The 23,071-nt window shown below is 42.7% G+C and overlaps 1 protein-coding gene across 1 annotated transcript in view; it reads left to right on the top strand.

Moving 5' to 3' along the window:
- The window catches only part of LOC146063734 (adenylosuccinate synthetase isozyme 2), a 257,360-nt gene that overhangs the window by 38,507 nt on the left and 195,782 nt on the right, over positions 1-23,071 (top strand). Inside the window, exons 2-4 of the mRNA XM_083176422.1 lie at positions 19,704-19,806; positions 22,197-22,265; positions 22,352-22,402. Of these exons, the coding sequence (XP_083032548.1) occupies positions 19,704-19,806; positions 22,197-22,265; positions 22,352-22,402 (223 nt within the window). The remainder of the gene's footprint in view (positions 1-19,703; positions 19,807-22,196; positions 22,266-22,351; positions 22,403-23,071) is intronic.

Here is a 23,071-nt window from a genome sequence, read left to right on the forward strand (position 1 = left end):
AAACCCCAAAAACGAATGCAAAACCTAGAAAGCTAATCCGGAGAGACTATACAAACTAAACACAGAACATAAAATTTCTAATTAAATATCCAAAACAGAAACGAGCCACTCTGTGGCTTGTAACAATGTTCCAGTAAAGTATCATTGTTCATATTAGGCTATGAAAGATAACATAGTCACATATGACCATCAATAGGAACTGTGTTTATCTTAGCACTACATTTTTAACGAAAAACTAAATTTCCAAATAATGTCATAGTAAAGTAGAACGTTCCCTTCAAATACTAAGTTCTTATTAAATGCACACATGTGTTTGAGTGTGTGTATATATCCACATATTTTCTTACTTTAAGGAAAAATTCAAGTAGTAATATCCAAATAAGAAATATCTGATATGCAAAAAAATACACTTAATTGTACTGAAAAGTTTGCTATGATTCTATAAAAAAAAAAGAACAGAAATAGCAGTCAGCTCGTATCTTTAACCTTCTACTAAGGAGACAAAAAACAAATATTACGGTCACAATTGTTTAAAAAATAAAAAAAAAAAAAAAAACATACAACTTAAATACTGATCAGATTTCTAAGAGAAAAATAATTTTTTTTTTTTTTTAAAGTTAGCGCATTCAATCGTAAAGAATGATTCTTTTAGCTAGCTTACTGCAATAGCAGCTGTTATCGATGTCACCTGCATTGAACATAAAAAGACATTCACTGTTACATACTGCAGCTACGTAACCTTTCGTGACCTTTGGCTGTCATGCAGTCAGTTAAATCCTTAACATGCTTAAATGTTAAATACTGAATGTTCAAATACACTTTAGTATTAAAATTCACCAAATGCAAAGATCATAATTGCATACATATGAATTTGAAATGCACATTAAACATTACACACATGTAATGACACAAACTTGATACTTTTAGTTCATTACTTTGAACACAAAACTGTACATTTGATTCTGCTCATTGGTAATATAGGGAAAATTAAGATATTTATTTATTCTCCTGGCCAGGATATTTTCCAAAATCACCAACTTGCAGACTTTTCAATAAAGAATTTTTTTATTCTCAGATCAGTTATTTGATCTGGGCACATATTTATTTATTCCTAGGATTTAAAAAAAAAAAAAAAAAACACTTTAATTTCTTCTTATAGTTACTTAATCTTTTAGCCTTATTACAGATCTTACTTCGGGGTCACATGGTAAAAACCTCTGACCCTACCCAATTCCCACAATTAGAACATTTTGTGTCTCCCTCTGTTATACAGAACACACACATAATGGACACTTCCTCTGTGGACAATACTTTCCAATTTTAAGGGCCTGCAAATCTGACGTTGGATACAATTCCTCAGTCCCTCTACCTGACCTGGCTATACCAGCTATGTTTCTACCTGCTGTTGTAATTGTGGTTTTGGGTGTGGTGGCCCCTGCTGCGAACAAGTCTAGTTCTTCTATGTTCTGCCCCCCAACTGCCTGGGGTTGCTCAATTATCTGTGGTGGTTGGTGTACAAATGGTGCATTATCTACCTGTGGTGGTGCTTTAGGTCCTGGTGATATGGTGGTGGACTTTCAAATGACAACTCCTTTTCCTGTTTTTTTTTTTTTTTTTATCTAATTCCTGTGACACTAAGCCATATATTAACTATCTATATAACCTTTTTTCTGTAGTCAATGAGCGTTCGTCACTTGGAAACGCTTCAATGTGACAGGATCTAAAATTCCATCCTTAGAAAAAATTAGCCCTTAACCGATCGATTTGATCGATTTCTTACCTTCCCTTTCTACCACAACCTCTTGGGGGGGGGGGGGAGCGCTCCATTATCCTTACACTGTTTACTCCCATTGGATTAATTACTTCCTCTGGGTGTGGCCTGTATCCACGTGCGTAAAGCAGTGTGTAACGTTGTGCAGAAAGGTAAAACAACTGTGCTTCTATTGGCTGAAGTTTAATATAGATGCGGCTTTCAGTTCCCTGTTTTCAATCTAAGCCAAAAAATCATAACCACTTATCAGGACAATACAATGATACCACTTTCATAACCTGGGCAGGCACCCTGTTCTGAGCACTTTCTCCACCGCTGAAGTGTGGGTTTGTTTGATCACCTAACAAAGTGCACAGAATGTTATCTTATTAGTATCAACCCAGAATAACTGTTTGGGCAAATTATTGGAAATATCCACTTCTCTATTGGTACTAATTCAAGGCAGCTTGGGTAAAGCTTTCCAATTCAATGTTGAAGAACTTCTGGTTTCAAAATAAACGACACCCCACTCTTAAAATCAAGTCTGAGCCATCAAGATCAATTATTTCGCTTATTGTTCTAAAATGTGCTTGTGGTATTACTGTAATCAATTTTGGCTCTATATATACACTCTAGACATGTTCTACTGGAAGAGACATAAATACACAAACACAAAACACTATATCATAAGGGCTTTTTCAAGAATCATTTGGCTGGCAATCTCCAAAGAGACAGATTAACCATTGGCTACTCCAGTGTTATCTTGATTTATATACACCTTATGCTTATTGATGTTTAAATGACAAATGGACAGGCAATCAGGCAAAACGGTACATGTACATAAAAACACTTAGTTTCATAAGGGCTGTATCCTAATTGGTTCACAGTGACTTCCAGTGTCAGTCTTTGATAAAGGAAGGTCCAGCCTATTACAGCCTATTTCATCAAAGAAAAGTCTTAGCGGTCTTGTGAACACTTTTACACCTTATGACTTATATTGTGTTTACCAAACAAACAAAGAAATACTGACACAGTTACAATGACAATACAAACACAGTACAAAATTTTTTACAGCTATACTTAAGGCTGTGTGATTTCTGAATACACCGGGTACTATCTAATGAAGCGTACAAGTAAGAACGCAAATGTATATATTTTTTTCTTTGCTCTGCTAAGGGTATGACACAAAGAGATCTGACTGAGTAAAACAGTTTTTAAAATCAAAAACAGATTTCACTCACCATGCCATAAATCCTTGTCCCCTTCACCAGAGAGCAGTACAATTCAGACGTCTCTTTCTTTAAAGCTCATTCGAGACGAGATCCCCATTGAAAGAGTAATTTGAGCTTCGGCCATATTCAGAAATCACAGGACCACAAAGATAAGCTGACGTCAGGGAAGCTTGGAAAGTTCTTTGTTTAATGAGCTCAGTATCTCATATTTATACTTTAACATACTGTTGTTCTCCTCCCAGCAAGGAGGAGATATTAAAGAAAACATACATATTCATATTCAACACACCCCAAAGGTGGGGTTACAATTAAAACTTTGGTTCAACGTGGAAAAACGTGGTATCTCTGACGATAACATAGGCGTTTACTTCTAATGATGGGAGTATTTCTAAGTCACTTCACAAAGGTATATGGATTTCATCAAAACTCTTCTCATTAAAATGGAATTGCATGTTTTTCTCTTTCTTATCTATGTTTAACAATGGGGTCTTCTCCTACATCCCACAGCTGGTTCATATCCATTTTAATTGGGATTCTAGTAGAACCAAGGACAAGCTGACTATATGTAAAGATGAACTATTTCAGCTTCTTGAAGATGAACATACATTTGCCATAATTCTAATAACACAATACATCTTACTAAAAGGAATATTCAGCTTATATAGACAATATAGGGTACTTGTTTCCTAGCACGGCCACACCGATTCTAGTCGGGGGCATCGCAGGTAAAAAAATCAAATCGGTCGCATCGCATGCGTGCTAAAAAATCGCATGCGATGGTCCCGACACGATGCCCCCGATTTCCCATAGGGAACAATGTTAAATGCCTCAATTTACCCAAATGAACAGGGAACCATGTTAAATGGTCCAGAAACCCTCAAAAACACCCCAGAACAGTGAAATGGCCCCCCAAAATTAGTTTACGCCACCCCACGATCAACGTGAACCCGAAGCGTGGCGAGCGGCGGCGGTACGCGTCCTCCGACCTTTTCATACCCCCACTATCCACGTCGGCGTGGAGTTGAGAATAGAATAGTGTGGCGAGCCACCGAGCCCGAAGCGTGGTGAGCAGACGCGGATACCTTCATACTTATACGTGTCCCCTCGCGGGCTTCACAGGTGTCCGTGGCAACGCGTTTACCTGTGAAGCCCGCAAGGGGACGCGTTTACCTGTGAAGGTATCCGCGTCCCCTCGCGGGGCTCGCTGCGCTCGCCACGCTTCGGGCTCGCTGCGCTCGCCACACTATTCTATTCTCAACTCCACGCCGACGTAGATAGTGGGGGTATGAAAAGGTCGGAGGATGCGTACCGCCGCCACGTTGCTCGTGGGGTGGCGTTAACTAATTTTGGGGGGCCATTTCACTGTTCTGGGGTGTTTTTGGGGTTTTCTGGACCATTTAACATTGTTTCCTGTTGATTTGGGTAAATTGAGCCATTTAACATTGTTCCCTATGAGAAATCGGGGGCATCGCGTCGGGACCATTTAATGCTTATTTAGCCGCATGCGACGCGACCGACCCGATTTTTTTTTTTACTTTTCAATGGGAAATCGGGTCCATCGCGTCGGGGGCCATCGCATACCACTATTAAGGGCACAAGATCAATGCGATTGTGGCCGTGCTAGGAAACAAGTACCCAATATAGTGTTTAGTAAGATTCACTCTATCATGTGCATACTGATTATAGGATTAAAAAAAAAAAAATTTATTATAAATTCAACCGCTCTCTGCATAATTTCTATGTAAAGCCTCTCTGGATGTAATCTTGTTCTCAGCTTGGTCCATGGCTGCTGGAGTTACTGCAAGAAGAGTATTGAGGTTACTTATGTGATGTGCAGATGCACATTTAAAAAAAAAAAAAAAAGGTACTTATGTATTATCTGGACTCCCATGTTAAATGCACCCCATTTTTTCATACCACTACTATCCAACTACGCATGCAGTTGATATTATATAGTGTGGGGAGCCACCGTGCCTGAAGTGTGGTGAGCGGACGCGGTCTCATAAGAAAAACGGGAGTCCAGATATTACATAAGTACCAAAAAAAAAAAGCAGACTGGCTACTTTTACTCTCGGAAGATTCTCTGCTACTTAGCAGGATGCTGGGATTCTTAAGCTTACGGGACAGTCTGTCAGACTACCCCAGAAAGACTGAATAGATTCCTCTACCTAAATCATCCAGACAACAGTTTAAGGCTGTCAAGAGCTATAGACTAGGCTGACAAGAGAGCGGAAGAGGATCTTTGGAACATCACAACATTCCTTTTGGCAGTCATATACGAAGAACCCAGATAATGTTAACAGCTCTATTCTAGTAGGAGTCTGGGTTCTGACTTTTGTAGAAAAGTGTAAAATGTCTATTCATGACAATTGGGTCATTGGTGTAATTCAACAAGACTACAACATATCATTTCTACAGTATCCAAAGGGAAATTTTTTATTTTATTTTGAGTCCAGACTGCCGGGAAGTGAATATCAAGTGAATAGAATCGTTACCCAGAGAAAGAAAGGCCTTTACTCCAACCCGTCTTTAGGGAAGATAATGTATTTGGGAGCTTTATCCAAGATAACTCTCAATCCTCCTGTACCTGTCAGGGTAAGAAAATTTCAGTCTGAAAAACATATACTGTACTGTATTATATACCAGTCAGTCAAGAAGACAAGAAGTTCCTACAATTCTGTATACAGGACTGATGCTTCCTATTTACCTGCCTAGCTACATTGCCAAGAATATTTACAAGGGGTCTAATTACCTTGATCACACATCTGGGAGAGCAGTGTATTCAGATTGGCCATATTTAAACAATGTTCTGGTTACAGCCAGTTCAGAAGTAAGAAATTATGTAATAAAGTTCCTGCAGCATCATGGTTGGATCATAAATTGTGAGGAAAGGCAGTTGCATCCAACTCAGGACAGTCAATTTTTGGGTATACATGTAGACACGAAGAAAAGTACTCTTTTTCAAAAGAAAGAAGTTCAAGGACCCAGAGTCGAACACAGGGGCTGATGATCTTCTTTAAATCTTGGTATCAAACTCCTAGGAAGGATGAAGATAAGAAGTTGGAGTATTTTTCCATATATAAGAAGTAACTGTTGTCCAGAAACTAGAAACCTAAAATTTGACGGCAGATAAGAACCACTGGGCCATCTAGTGTGCTCCTTTAAAAATATGAAGTAACTGTACAAAGGTAAAGCATCTCTAATCTTGTGAGCAAACAAACTTGGCAAACAGCTTTATATCCAGATCAACCTTGGTTTTTTATACTGACAACAGACACAAGTTCATCTGGCTGGGGAGCGCACATTATACATCCCACAGGATGAGTAAACTGGTCTTTTAAAGAAAGTCTGATGTCGTCAAACTTAAGAGAGGCAAAATATTACTTCAAAGAATAGATCAATGCTTATCTTATGCTGGGTACACACCAAAACGATTTTGGCACAATACCATCAATCTGGATCCAATTCAGACTGGATGCAGATTTGGTCAAAATCGTTTGGATGCAGATTTGGTCAAAATCGTTTGGTTGGATCTGAATTGGATCCTAATCCGATCCTACCTTCTGCAGGTAGGATCTGTAAAAGATCCATTCATCTGAATACAGAGGGGATCGGATCATATGCAAATCGTATGCAAATCGTACGATCCGATTTGCATCCAATCCAAATCGTTTTGGTGTGTACCCAGCATTAGTCTTTTCAGCCAATGTTACGGTCATAAGCATATATGAACCATCAAAGGCCGGATGAGAAAATACATTGGCAAATACATCAGCAGAAGCAAAATCCTTTTTGGGAATTGAGCAACAGTTTTCCTGTGGTTCATAATTTTGGCAGCGATGGCAACTCATGTCAACAAGAAGCAGACGCATTCTATTACAGATTCTATCTTTCCAGAACAAATGCAGTAGACACCTTGGTACGTGTGTATTTTGGCGGCGCCCATCGCATCGCATGCCATAACTCATGCGATGGTATGCGATTTCCTTGGATAGTGTGCGATGGCATACAATTTTCAAATTGTATGCCATTGTACATGGCATACAATGCCATACTATGCGATGCGATTAAACATTGTATAAGCACCCTAATGGGTGCTTATACAATTTAAGCACCCATTAGGGCGCTTACAATGTTAAATGCACCCCCACGCCACCACCTCACTATAAACGTGAACCCGAAGCGTGGCGAGCGCAGCGGTACGCGTCCTACGACCTTTTCATACCCCCACTATCCACGTCGGCGTGGAGTTGAGAATAGAATAGTGTGGCGAGCCCGAAGCGTGGCGAGCGGACGCGGATACCTGTGAAGCCCGCGAAGGGACGCGTTTACCTGTGAAGGTATCCGCGTCCCCTCGCTGCGCTCACCACGCTTCGGGCTCGCCACACTATTCTATTCTCAACTCCACGCCGACGTGGATAGTGGGGGTATGAAAAGGTTGTAGGACGCGTACCGCCGCCCCTCGCGGGCTCGCTGCGCTCGCCATGCTTCGGGTTCACGCTTATAGTGTGGGGGTGCATTTAACATTGTAAGCACCCATTAGGGTGCTTATACGATTTTTAATCGCATAGGGGGTCAAAATCGCATCGCATGCCATCCGGTACATGGCATGCGATGCGGGATGCGTTCATCGTGCGATGTACATCGGGGGCGCCGCTATAATACACAAGTACCGACCTTTTCTAATTCGGTTGAATTGTCACCTAGGATATGTTACCTCCTTTTTCCCTCAGTCGCATCCTAAAGCCAATAGGATCAGGGGGAGGATATAGCAGTCCTCCCCATTTTGGCCAAGGAGAATGTGGTTCACAACAGCCTTAAAAAAAGGCAATGCAGGTACCCTGGACATTACCAATTATGCCAGACCTTCTACATCAGGGTCAGATATACCATCTAGATCCAGCACGATTATGCTTGGAGGATTGGTGATTTGAATGGAACCTGTTAAGACAGAAGTTTTTGTCAGAGCAAGTAACCCAGATTCTATTACAAGAAAGGAAGTTTTTTCGCACACCTATTATAAGGAACTCTGCGATGGCGCAAGTCCTACAATTCCTGCGTAATGGTTTCTTTCCAGGCCTAACTTTCACCCATAGAGGACAGATAGTGGCCTAAGTGTACTCCTAGATAGGAGATTGGCAGATGGTATTGTAATTAAGAAATTCTGCTACACCATTAAAATAATGTCTGCCCATCAAATCCTTAGTGGTTCCTTGGGACTTGAATTAGGTCGTATGCATTAATGAAACAACTCGTTGAACCATTACTAGAAAATCCTCTCAAATTCTTGACTTGGAAGATTGTGTTTTTAGTAGCAATTATGTCTTCGATTGGAGTATGTGATTTATAGGCTTGTGGATTTAAGAACCATACCTAAACCTTTTGCTGGATAAAGTTGTACCTAGGACGCATGCTAATATTTCTACCCTAGGTGATTACTGGTTCCATCTGAATCAGGATATTGTACTACTGGCTTTTCATCATGAACCTAAGAACAAGAGAGATGAAGACTGGTATACACCAGACCTAGTCAGAAGTATTGGCATTTACTTAAACAGAATGACATAAGATCATCAAAACATTTATTTGTGATCATAGAAGAAAATAAGAAGCTTGTGTTCCCACAATTCAGCCCATCTCTATATGGATTAGAGACCTGATTATATTCATATAAAAAAAAATAGGTTTGAGAGGTTCAGGTGTTAATCAAACACTCAACCAGAGCTGTGGAGACTTCATGGCCTAGGAAGACTCAGGTTTCCAGAAAGGACATTTGTGAAGCAACACCTTGGTCATCTATTCATACGTTCTCTAAACATTATGCTTTAAATGTTGCTACCGACCTCTTGGGGGTCCTGTCTTGCAAGGTCACTTGCTAAGTAAATCATATTGCATTTATGGTTTCCCACCCTGTATTCTGCTTGGGTATGTCCCAGTGTTATGGCTGCCATGGGGATCGTAGAAGAAAGCAGCGAATTATACTCACCGATAATTCCATTTCTTCTTAGAGATCCCATGGCAGCCATCAGAATGCCCTCCCCTTGTAGTGTTTTTCCAGGGATATAAATACGGAGACACTCAAAAGACAAGGAGGAAGGGGAGGAGTGAGGTTATATACCACCAGGTGGGCGGTCCCTAGAAAAACATCCTGTCCAAACTAGAGGAGAGGGAGGATATCCCAGTGTTATGGCTGCCATGGGATCTCTATGAAGAAATGGAATTATCGGTGAGTATAATTCGCTGCTTTCTCGTGATATGGAGGAAAAATATATGTGAAACTGTAAGAATTTCTAGAAACAAAGGAAAAAGTGTTTTGCGGAAAACACTTAGTGGGGGGATTCGTACCCAAACTCACTGATAAGGGGTGTAGTACAGGTGTATAAAGGTATCTTTATAGGTCCACCCATGCAGATGATGATAGATGAAAATACCAATATGGTTGAATGGTGTCCAAAAGTGTGTACCGTACTCACTGTATAGCAAGGAGCTTGACGCCTATAACTGTTTCTTTTGCTGACACAAAATATTGTGAGATCCAATTACCAAAATAGGTGCCTACCATACTCACTGAGTGTGTAGCTGGGATAAACACATAGTGTTTTCTTTAAATAAGGCCTGGTCCCTCAGATTCTCATCAACCTCATACCAGAGGTGTATATGCAAAGAGGGGAGGAGGAGGAGGAGGAGGACCGGTCTCAGTAAAAGATTTTATTATTGGTACAACTGAAATGTGGCCAATAGCCACAAACCGATAAAGATAAAAGCACTCCCTTTTCTGCCAACATGTTTTTGCGGTCACAGCCACCTTTTTCAAGGTAGAGTGAGTGAACTGGCAGTGATTAAATAGCAATATGGAGGAAACACTTCCGGGTTAATATGATTAAAGAAAAACGTCTTAAAAGGGATATAGTAAGGTGCATATGCAGATTTTAAGAAAATCCTTTAAAGAACATACTTTCTCTGTACATTTTTTAGAAATACATAACAGCTCCACCAAGTATATTACAGGCTTCTGGGGGCTGGAGACGGTTAAAACCAACTGGCGATATAATAATAGAGATGTTAGCCTCGCCCAAACGGAGATGCGATGGATTTTTAATCTGTCCACTCTATCTCCTGATGGCTTAAACCACGATTTTGAATTGAAGTGGTTTCTGTAAATATTTTAAAATATTTTAAAATATATTTTTATATTTTTCTAATGTACGTTCTTGTTTTTGTATTTTTGTACTTTTGTATTTTTATACTATCAAATGCAATTGTATTTATCATGTAAAATGTTGTTTTCATATTTTTGTACTTTTGTATCTTTATATTCTCAAATGCAATTGTATTTATTATGTAAATGGAGTAAACACATCCCCTTGTTTTTATGAGGTACAAATATGTATAGGGTTTTAATACTGTGAGGCTGATCTCCATGTATATATGGATATCCTGTCCTACAATGACAAATCGCTATTTTTTTCTGTGCTCTATGGAGCCCTATAGAATTACTATTTTTCTCCTTCATACTTCATGGCAGCCATTACATTGGGTTCATCCCTCTCTCCTCTCCAATTAGACAGGTAGTTTTTTCCCCCAGGATCCAGCCCCTCCTCTTCCTCTCTATATAACCCAGCACCTCCCTGCTAACCATAGTCTTTTTCCTGTCTCCTGTCTGTGACAGGTAGTTAGTTTTATTTCTTTATTTTTCAAAAAATGCCCGGTAGGCTGGTTATGCTGCCGGGGGCCTGGGTGGTCAGGCTGGCGGTGCCTTAAGCCTATATGTGTGTCCGGGGCCGGTGGCAAGGACTTGGAGCCTGCGGCGATTCTCCCCCCCCCCCACCTCCCTATGACGTCCTAGGCAGGGTGAGTAGTATTGTTACCTGTGGTCCTCGGCGCCATTCCGGCAAACGTGCTCCCCGGCGGCTCCGGTGCTCTGCTCGCGGCGAGTACGCTGGCATCACTTCCGGCGGATACTAAAAGTCTGTCCAGGCTGTGATAAAACCTTTGTTGGAGAGACAGTACTTTGTTTAGACTGTTTAACAAAGAAGGATGTTAGAATGAATATATCAGCACAGTTATCAGAATTGAGAGATTGGATGAAAAAGAATTTTGTTTCTAAGGATGAATATACTGGGAATAAGAGATCCAGGTCACAGACTAGTCTTGATAGAGATGATGGTGATGAATCTATGCATGATTATATGGATAAGGATATGTCTGGCAGATCGTCAGCAGAGTCAGGCGAAGTGCTGGAGGATGAACGCCTGTTTAACGTAGATCTAGTGGAGGCAGTTCTGAAGAACCTTTATAGAACGCTCAATTATAAGCAACCCGTGAAGTCTGAATTTGATGCTTTTTTTTTTGAAGACAGATCAAAAAAGGGAAGGTCCTTCCCGGTGCATAAAATTGTGAAAGACATTTTAACTAAGGAATGGCTTAGTGTGGATAAAAGAGTAGGCTCAATAAAGAGAATACAGAAAATGTTTCCTATTGAAGACGAAGAATTTATTAAATGGTGTAACATTCCTAAAGTTGATGCAGCGGTGTCGGAAGTGACTACCCGTACTACTATTCCGCTTGAGGATGGGGCATCACTTAAGGACGCGATGGATAAAAGGATGGAAAGTGCGTTGAAGAGGTTGCATATTTCCTCCTCGGTCTCGCTAAAATCGGGAGTAGCCATGGCCTCACTCTCCCGGGCACTCAGGATCTGGTGTTCGGCCTTGCAAGAAGATCTGCAAGAAAGTCTCCCGTGATCAAATCAGCAAGAGTCTAACCCAGATACAGCTTGCGGTGGACTATGTGTGAAGCCTCTTTAGATAGTTTAGATTTTGCGGCAAAGTCTCTATCCTCAGGGGTTGTGGCTCGTAGGGCCTTATGGCTTAAATCATGGGCGGCAGATTCCCATTCAAAAAACAAACTGGCAACGCTGCCTTATGAAGGTGCCTTTCTTTTCGGCAGTCGCTTGGATCAGATGATTCAAAGGATGTCAGGCGGTAAATCGGTAAGATTACCACAAGACAGAAGAGGGCGGTTTTCCTCCTTTTCTACAAGACAAGCCTATAGACAAGCCAGGTCATACAGACCGGGTAGGTCGGTCCGAGACAGATACACTCAAGGGACATCCAGGGCGTTTTTTCACCAATACATTAAGAAAAAAGGTGAAAATTCTGGAGCCGTGCAGAAACAGTGACGGTGGTCCCATGGTGGAGCAAGTTCCGGTAGCAGGAAGGCTATTGGTGTTTGCTCACATCTGGGAACAGACCGTTCGAGACAGATGGGTTCTGGAGGTGGTCAAGACTGGCTATCATCTAGAATTCATGTCAAAACCAAGAGTAGCAAAGTTTTGTGTTTCAGAGCTCCCAGTTTCGAAGTTAGAAAGGGGAGCTCTAACTTTAAGTTTAAAAGGGCTCATCACCTCGGGAGCAGTGGTGAAGGTGCCAGACGGAGAGAGAGGGTCCGGTTTTTATTCCCGTCTGTTCATTGTCAGCAAAAGTTCTGGAGGTAACAGAACTATATTAGATTTAAGAAGGTTAAATTTGCGCATGAAAAAGAGAAAATGTCATATGGAGACCACAAGGTCTATTCTGATGGGTATAAGAAAGAACGACTATATGGTCTCCATCGACTTAAGAGACGCCTATTTCCATATTCCCATTTTTCCAGACGACAGAAAATATCTAAGATTCTGCGTGGATCACGGTCATTACCAATTCACTTGTCTGCCCTTCGGCCTCACCTCATCGCCTCAAGTCTTTACCAAGGTGTTAGTGGTATTGATAGAAGAGCTTAGAAAAAAGAAGAGCATGATATGGGCATATCTCGACAATCTTTTGATTGTGGCACAATCAGAGGAAGAGGTGATGGCAGCAAGAGATTACACCATTCAGTTTCTTCAAGAACACGGGTGGCTAGTAAACTGGGAGAAAAGCTGTTTAAGACCAACGCAAAATCTTCAGTTTTTAGGAGTAAAAGGAGTAGTATTTGCGAGACGGTCGGAAGGCAAATTAGATTTCCCTAAAGCAAGTATACCCCAAGTTTTACAGTTTCTCTTTGATGGTCTTAATAAAGGGCTTTCGGTTGCGACACTCAAGGTTCAGATCTCTGCGTTGAGTGTGCTACTAGACAAGAAACTTGCAGAGCATAGTTTGATAAGGAGATTTTGTCAAGCTATTAAGAAGATTCGGCCTAGAGTTAGGTCAATAGTCCCCCAGTGGGATCTTAATTTAGTTCTAAATGGACTTATGGAGGCTCCGTTTGAGCCATTGGACAGAGTTAATTTGAAATTCCTGACGTGGAAAATGTTGTTTTTGGTAGCGATAACGTCAGCAAAGAGTGGGTGAAATTCATGCACTGTGTATTAAAGAACAGTATTTGAAAATTTTTCCAGATCGGGTGGTACTGAGGACCAGACCATCCTTCCTACATTTCCTCATTTAATTTGAGTCAAGAGATTATTTTGCCTTGTTTTTTCCAAAATCCTCTGACGAAAAAAGAGGAAAAATTACATACGTTAGATGTCTTGAGGGCTATCAAGATAGATCTGCACAGAACGGCTGGGTTCAGGAAGTCAGAAGCATTGTTCGTGATTCCCCAGAGGGCGAAGAAAGGATTAGCTCCATCGAAGCAATCAATTTCAAGGTGGCTGAGAGAAGTAATTGCATTTACCTATAAGAAAGTGGGTCGTGTGGTACCAGAAAGCATTAAGGCTCACTCAACAAGGGCAATGGCGGTTTCATGGGCGAGAGGCCAAAGTTTCAGCCTAGGAGATTTGTCAAGCAGCCACTTGGTCTTCGTTACATACCTTCTCCAGGCATTATGCGTTGGATGTCTCAATTCCTAATTTCGGAAGCGAGATTCTTAAACAAGTTTTGGCTTGAGTTATAGTATAAGCCCACCCTACTGCTTTGGTACATCCCAATGTAATGGCTGCCATGAAGTATGAAAGAGAAAGCAAGGATTATACTCACGATAATACCTTTTCTTCGGAATACTTCATGGCAGCCCAAAAATTTTCTGCCCTCCCTGTTTGTGTTTTTTCCCTAGGATCGGGACGGAGACAGTCAAAGACTATGGTTAGCAGGGAGGTGCTGGGTTATATAGAGTGGAAGAGGAGGGGCTGGATCCTGGGGGAAAAAAACTACCTGTCTAATTGGAGAGGAGAGAGGGATGAACCTAATGTAATGGCTGCCATGAAGTATTCCGAAGAAAAGGTATTATCGTGAGTATAATCCTTGCTTTTGCCCTTTGAGTGTCATCCAACTTCCGGCTGTGCGTTTGACAGCCCGGAAGTCCGATGCAGTGCATTCAACTAATGACCCGACTAGCAGAGATGTGTCTAATACGACACTTCCGAGTATGCGTTCCACAACGCAGAAGGGACGCGCTACTATGCGTTCCACTGCGGCAAACTCCTGATTACACGCTTGTAAAGTACAAGGCATTTTGAAGCTGGTTTCTTCAGCTTGGGCGCTACTGTAGCACCTATAATTAAGCTTACTATAACCCTTTTAAGACTTTTTTCTTTAATCATATTAACCCAGAAGTGTTTCCTCCTTATTGCTATTTAATCACTGCCAGTTCACTCACTCTCTACCTTGAAAAAGGCTGCTGTGACCACCAAAACATGTTGGCAGAAAAGTGAGTGCTTTTATCTTTGTTTTACTTTGTTTATTGGACTATCTCTTTGTGGCTATTGGCCAATTGGCCACATTTCAGTTGTACCAATAATAAAATCTTTTACTGAGACCGGTCCTCCTCCTCCTCTCTTTGCATATACACCTCTGGTATGAGGTTGATGAGAGTCTGAGGGACCAGGCCTTATTTAAAGAAAACACTATGTGTTTATCCCACCTACACGCTCAGTGAGTATGGTAGGCACCTATTTTGGTAATTGGATATCTCACAATATTTTGTGTCAGCAAAAGAAACCGTTATAGGCGTCAAGCTCCTGTCTATACAGTGAGTACGGTACGCACTTTTGGACACCATTCAACCATATTGGTATTTTCATCTATCATCATCTACACGGGTGGACCTATAAAAAGATACCTTTATACACCTGTACTACACCCCTTATCAGTGAGTTTGTGAAAGAATCCCCCCCACTAAGTGTTTTTTCTGCAAAACACTTTTTCCTTTGTTTCTAGAAATTCTAACAGTTTTTTATATATATTTTTACTCCATATCACGAGAAACACATATTTTGTGGGACACACAAGTTCAGCGCCGTCAAGACCTTCTCTTGTTCCCGGGAATGGAAGGAGTAGAGGGAGTCCGATGCTCCACCTCCTTATAACCGCGCACACTTTTCCGTTCTTTTTTTTCTCGTTTACTCCCCCCCCCCCCCCCCTGTATTGCACTGACTGTGGAGGCGGAGAGCTGCCGCCGCATTGCCATGAGGAGATCGCTGCCTAACCAGCCTGCAGGCTCTAAGCCTGTCAGGCCACATTAGTAATAATTATAGTGTTCCCCCTAGGAATTTTTGGGGGCAGGGCGCCGCTGTACGGGATGGGGGCAGACCGGGCCCGCCAACGTCATCGTTGTAGGCGGTCCCGGGCTGCCGCGTTACCAGAGGAGGCGTGCCTGGGCCGCCGCGTCACCAGAGGAGGCATGCCCGGGCTTCCTCCGTCTGGCCCCGCCGAAGTCCGTGAGCTGCCGGGGAAGCCTAGCGCCGCAGAGATTGCGGTGCCTGGAGCTTCCCCGGGCACAACATTAGTCAGGCAGCAGGCTCTTTTAGCGGAGCGCTGCTGGAGGGGCAGGGCGCAGCGCCCCGCTAAAACAGCCTAGCGGGAACACTAGATTATGTGCACTGTGGTAACTTCTTGCATCATCACTAGTGAGGCTGGTTTTACCAGCATGTCTAGTGATATATTTTTTTTCATCCATCATTGCTGCGTATATGCAGCTTGGGCTGAAGGATTATCCACTTTCAGCCCGCAGACCGCCCTGCTGCCTCACCCTGCTCCATATCAACACTGAGACAGCAGGAAGAAGATGCACGTCTGTCCACCCCTCTGCCCGCCCGTAAATCCGGCCACACCTCCACCTGCCCGCCCCCAAGTCCATCCTGAGACATTTTGTGCACTTCAGCAGCCACATGCATTCCAAAAATTGAATATTTGTCATGGGGCTTTTGAAGTATTTCCTCTGCGTTCCTCTAAATTCGCTCTGACAACGAAGGTGTCCCAGTTATCAGACTTGATTCTGCAACTCTTTTCTGGTTCTGGGGAGTTGACTGTTTCTGCTCACTCTGTGGTACGGCTTCTGGAACACCCGCTGACTCCATTTACAATTAGAATTAAGCACATGTAATATACTTTGTTACTTGAAGAACATAGTATGTGAAAAATATTTAGTTACTTACTGAATCCACACTTTCAGGATTCTCCCGATTAGCCTCTGCCATCTGCCCCAGAGGGTATGGCACCTATAAACTAAGGTCACTGCTTCTTGAATAGGTGAAGTTCGTAGTACCATAAGGATGTTTTGTAGACTTGAATTGTTCCTACACCGGAATGCTGTGAATACTTAACTCTATTATTTTCCTTTTTGAAGATGGTCCTCAAATTTTGTATCTTGCTCTTCACCCGCTTTGTCAGCCTCATCCTAGTCCTTTTTGCTATAGTCCACCAATAGTTGGTAGTGTTCCGTCCAGCATCCCAGGAGCGCAGGGTGCTGGAGGAAAATGGGGCACTGAACTGCGGGGCAGGACCGCCTGCTCGCTGACTTCACAAATGGGGGCAGGCCCACCAGGCGAAGTCACGAATATAGGCGTGTCTGCCCGCCTATGACACAAATGTGGGCGGGCCCGCCCACCGAAGTCTTTTGCGGGCGTGCAGAAGATTGTGAATGGGAGAGGTCACTGCCCCCAACAGAGCCCCTCTCTTCCGCGACTCCCAAGGCAAAGGGGTGAAGAAACCTGAAACTGCAGGAGGAGACCCCCCCCCCCCCCACTGCTCCAAGAATGGGGAGTCCGCACCCTGTCATGCTGAGTAAGCTTGGTGGAATGCTTCTTGTCGAAAGCACTGAAATGGGGCTTGGAAAACTTTCCTCTATTTGCAGGGAACTTCCCCCTGCCAGACACATTGCCCTGAAAGGAGAAAAAGGAAGGGCGAAACGCACCAAGTGGGGACTGCCCTGCTTACAAGATGGCCCAGGGGGGGAACTCTCTCCCCCCCCCCCCCCCCGTGGCCTGCTTAATTAAAGCCTCCAATTCAGCGTTAAAAAGGACCTCACCTTTAAACACCAAAGCCTCAATTGATTTCTTGGAATCACTATCCGCCTCCCAGGCTTTGATCCAGAGGGCTTGCCTAGCCATGACAGAAATGGCCGACGCCTTGGATGCCATTGTGATCCCTTCCTGGGCAGCTTCACACACATATTCTGTTGCACATTTCAACTTCTCCGCCAAAGAAGAAAGCTCAGGATCAACATCAGATGTGTCTGATGTTACCTTAATGGCCCTAGGGACCTAGGCTGATGCCATAATAGGACGCAGGGTAAACCCCACCCCTTCAAAAATGACCGTAAGGCAACCTTCCAGGTTCAGCCTTTAAGGATTCATCTGAATCCTTAAAGGCTGCACCTCCCTGTACAGACAGACCACAGGTGCATCTACCAAAGGCACCCTTTCCCATAACTTTGTGATCCTCCGGCATGGGGTATAAAGCATCAAATCTCTTGGGCATAACAACCTTTTTATCTGGCGTTTTCCACGCCACCCCCAGAATATCTGACATGCTCTTTTCAGTAGGAAAGGTGACTGCAGACTTGCATTGCCTTTTAAACACAACTTCCTACTGTACCCACACAGTTTCTGCAACACCTTCACTCTGCTCTTCTGAATCAAGATTAAGGAGCGATGGATCAGATAAGGGGTGTCTGGTAGAGGTAACCAAAGGAATAAACTGTTCCATTAACACACTCATTTTATGCACACCCTGTGCTGTGTGCTGCATAACCTGCAACAAGGAAGGATCTCCCTGAAAAGGTGGAGGGGAGCTCACGTAAATACTGAGAGGAAGACCACAATCTATGGGAGCTAGAAAGATCATCCCTCTGCCTATTAAGTGCCTGTACCAGGTCAGCCATAGACCTGCCTAGGGCAGCCGCCCACACAAGTTCTGACTGCTGCCCTCTGAACTTGAGCCCCACTGGGAACAGCATCGCAAGCAGGGCACAAATCCCCCTGGTCCATCTGTTCACTGGCTAACTTGACCCAGCAAATCCTGCAGTCAATTAACATGGCAGCCTTCCCCCTCTCCCATTAGCCAAGTCCTTTGTCTCTCCCCTCCACTGGAGATCACTTAGGAGGGCTCCTGTAACCTGCTTATTCTCAATCTAAAAATGTAGTGCGCTGGCAGGCAGGCTCCGGAATGTTCGTGGCCACCCCCCCCCCCTCCATTTGCCCAGAGCAGTGCTAAATGTTCCCGAGCCTGCTCCCTGCAACTAATGGCGGAAGGGGAGCTCTGGTGTACGATCGCTGGGGAGGGGAAAGGAAGTGGGGGGTGCCCGGACAGGTGATGCGCCAATGGTGCACAGCTGCAGGCACCACTTCATATTGGTGGTATGCTCAGATATTTTCGGGACAGTCCGCTGTGGCAGCGCAGCTGAGCCCAGAAAATTTCTGGCTACACCACTTAAGTGGTTCATTTTAAAGTGAAGGTACTTACATAGTCACATAGTAATTATGGCTGAAAAAAACGTTCGTCTATCTAGTTCAACCTATTTAACTTGTGTCTTCTGACTTGAGTAAGTAATATCTATGATTCCCTTAAGCCCTTTACACACTAGTGTATTACCTGCAGATGAGCGGTGGGGTGTAAGGCTTACATTGTAATCGGGCCCCATACACGCTGGGTAATATTGCCCAGTGTGTATGGACCTTAAGTGGCCAAAAATGTATCCAATTGAAGTTGTTGTAACCGCCCCCACTGGTAAGGAGTTCCAGAATGTCACTGCTCTAACGGTGAAGAATCCCCTTAATTCGGTGCACATATATATGTATTCAAAAACCTATATTGCAAGTGTAAAGGCCCATACACACTGGGCGACTTTGAGCTGAAAGCCGCTCAAAACAGCCTGTTTGAGCAGCGTTAAGCTCAAAGCCGCCCAGTGTGTATGCCCCAGCAATGAGCGGTGAGCACTGCTGCACGCTCCATCATCACCAGGGAAGCCGCTCATCTGCTGGTTATACCAGGCATTGGGGACAGCTTTGCATAGCTCTGCGCCAGGCAGGGGGAAAAGTCGCTCAGTGTGTATGCATTGAGCGGCTTTCCCCGCAGCGATGATTGACATCGCTATCCATACACGCTGGGCATAGTTGCCCAGTGTGTATGGACCTTTAAGATGCTATCTTAAAGGTCCTATAATAATCTAAAGGCCCATACAAAGTAGGTGATTTTGAGCACAAAGTAGCTCCCCCCCCCCCCCCCTTTATTTTTTTTTTAGCTCAATCTCCTAGTGTGTATTGGCATATTACTCAGCCTGTATTATAGGCAGAGTGGGCCACTTTCCATAGTCTGAGTCTCCTAATATGGAAATAAGTACACACTAAGCTATTTATCGGGCAGCTATTTTATTAGCATCGCTCATGGGCAAAACCAGTTTCTATGTACCTTAAGAATAGGAGGTTTAAACATTGTAGTCTGTTCTTGAACCTGACAGGGCAGTGCTATAGAGCAATTGCAAATGTTCCACTTTTATTTTATTTTTTTTCTCTACCACCGCAGGGAGGAAACAATGCAGGTCACACGGTTGTAGTGGACTCTGTGGAATATGACTTTCACCTTTTGCCAAGTGGAATCATAAATCCCAAAGTTATAGCTTTCATAGGTAAGTGCACTAGTGTAAAAATGCATAACATGCACTACTTCCATTTAATTTTTTTTTTTTTTGTATTAGTTGATGATATTTAGTATTTTGCTACAGAATTTGTTATATATATGTAACTGAAGGGCAAATGGAAAGTAATTGTGACCTACTGTAACAATGGTTTTTAAGGACGAGTATTTTATATGGGTTGTAGTGAACTTTCAACCAAGCACACAGAAATAAAACATTGGGGGTTTTTCAGACCTAATCACTTTGAAAAAGGAAAATAGCTGACACTACATTGCTTAGTACATATGCGAAGCTGAAATCGCCCTGTGTGTATGTGTACAATGGCAATTCAGCAACATTTGTTACTAAACGCTACATTCCGTGCATATGTAACATCTGCTTGTCAGATCCTAACATTGTAAAAGGGCCTACACATGTAAAGATTTTCTGAGCCTTCTGAGATATGCTTGGCAAAATCACTCAGCACATGGCGATGTCAGCGCTGTGTGCTGAACGAACTTTCAGGGCCAGTGTTCTCTGGAGAGAACACTGGCCCTGACCGATTAATATCCAGCATGGAGCACTGTAAGGGACATTTTTTAAGCGATCTAGTGAGATTGCTTAGATAATGTCCCTAAATCTGTGTTAGCCTTCGGGGAGCTGGACAGTCCAGGCAGCATGGTTAGCCACCGGAGATCTGCCCGCAGACCAAAGACTACTGTCAGACTACAGGGTCCCTGTGCCTCATGGAGGTCCTAATAATCACTAAATCAGAACTGGGAATATGTATTATTTATTCCTAGAAATACTACAGAGCTTTAAGGGATAAAAAGGGTTACAAGATATTACAATGATTTTAAAAGTACACACAAGAGAAATGCAATTCAGAAATAAAAGGGAATTTAAAAAAATTACAGAACGGTATCTTACACCCAAGTACTCATTCTGTAGTGGGGGGGTCTCCACATGAAATCAAACGGGTTGCCTCTAGCAAGTTGCTGTTCCCCCAAGAAGTGACACTGACTTATTGACAAGGGACAGTTATACTTACAGGCTCCCTCATCCCTGCCACCCTTGGGATTTGACCTGTTCCTTGCTGGAACTAGGGAATGTCCCTGGTAATGTATCTTCTACAGTACATGCAGAATTCGCCTGCTGTTTTCAAAGTGATTGATACTACTTCCTTATCAAGAGAGATGCATAGCAGACAGGCTTCACTGATCAGAGATCTGAAGGAAGGAGACCATCTCTGACCTCTTCTGGACCATGGTTTATGAGGGGTCTCAGATCTTATCTGACATCCTAACTCGAGAACTATACAGATGGTTACACTCCCTGGGTCACCAATAGTTTACACACATAATACAAGACATGTTCTGATCTCCCACATAATAATAGCAGGCCTGTTTTTACACACAATACCAGAAATACATTGATCTCACACATAATAGTTTTAGCATTAGAGAATGCTAAAACTATTGCAAAGCATGCTGGGATGCGTAGTTTCACAACATCTGGAGGGCCAACGTTGGACATGCCTGCTTTACACTATTTAAGATACAGCATCTAGGGCCAGATGTATCCTGCTTCAAAAAGTGATGAAGTGGACAGTGATATACAAGCAGCCAATCAGCTCCTACCTGTTATTTTTCAAACCCAGCTTGTGGCATGGCAGGTAGGAGCTGATTTGCTGGCTGTTTATCACTCTCTATTTTATCACTTGATACATCTGGCCCCTAGTGTTCGGTCTCAATATATTTTTATTATAGAACTGCACAAATAGTATGACGTATTAACCTATAAAGTATAGTAAAATAATATACATATGTGGATAACAAATCTCGTGTACAAAATTACTATAATAGTCTAGTTTGTGAGACACACACACTGGGGTGTATTCAAAGCCGTCTGCGAGCCCCTGACTGGAGCAGTGCCAATAGCTCACCATCAGATTATTGTATGCCCTCAGTCACAGTTTCCACCCCGTTGGTTCTTTTTAGCAAGGTTGAAACTTAGAGTGTGGCCATCAAGACGGCAGGTTTTGCAACAAAATGCAGCGGTATAGCTGCGTTTGCGGTGAACCTTGCCATTTAAGGGGATAGAGGATTACTCCTAAATGTTGAATACGGTGAGAATAGCTTTTCCTCGCCAAAAATTAGCCATCCTTGCCATAAGAAACAAACATCACTCTAGGCATCAGTAGTGGTAAGGAAATCCATTGAGACAAAATTTGTGGGTGGTAATTTATTACAGCTTGGTAAAACTGATGTAGAGGAAGTGGCATGAATATCCTACAAAGCACATACAGTAGTTAATCGAAACGATATATTAAGGACCTACCTACAGTAAGTTATGTTAAAACAATGCTTAACCAAGTTTATTTGCCTGTTCATATTGTATAGGAAATGGAGTTGTAATTCATCTTCCTGGATTATTTGAAGAAGCTGAGAAAAACTTGAAAAAAGGAAAAGGCAAGTAAACTCTTCTGTTCTTACACTGATGTTTGTGTTCTTTCCACTCCTTTCTTTCTTATATTAACACATTTGTTCTTATTTAGGTTTGGCTGGGTGGGAAAAAAGGCTTACGATCTCTGATAGAGCTCACATTGGTAAGTCTATGTAGTGTGGGTATGTTTGTACACCTGCTAGAATTATTATTATTATTTTTTTTAACCAGAGCACCTGATCATATTTTAAAGCATGTGATACAACCATAATGTTGTAACACTATATATATCTTGCAGCTTAAAATATGTTTAATCAAGCAGTGTGGCAGACAATTGTGTGGTCGACGTTTCGGTCCACCTCTAGGACCTTTGTCAAGAGTAATGAGGTTTGCTATTGCTTCTATATTTATGCTCCCCATTGACCCGGAAGCTAATTCCCATATGGTATTGTCACAATAGATACCATACTGTGCGCTTTTATCTAGACAATTATAGCGTCACATGGCTCACACAGTTATACAACAGACTGATACATTTAGCAGCTCTCAGCATTCAACTGCCCAGACACGAAAGGGTCTGTCCGGAGCGTAAAGCGCAGTATGGAATGCAAATTGCGTGATTGGTTTATAATAAATGAGTTTTCAGCCGTTGATTGGCTGCAGAGCGGTGACTTTTAAATAATGTTATACAGTGGTATAAGGTAGAATATTAATGGGGGAGCTTGCCGGGTTACATATTGACAATGTGACCTGATTGCACAGTATAAGAAATATAGGTGATATATAAATGTGAGAATAATAATATAATGATATCTCTCACTCAAAGAAAAAA

The sequence above is a fragment of the Crinia signifera genome, chromosome 3 (assembly GCF_055691185.1).
Source record: "Crinia signifera chromosome 3, ASM5569118v1, whole genome shotgun sequence".
NCBI lineage: Eukaryota > Metazoa > Chordata > Amphibia > Anura > Myobatrachidae > Crinia > Crinia signifera.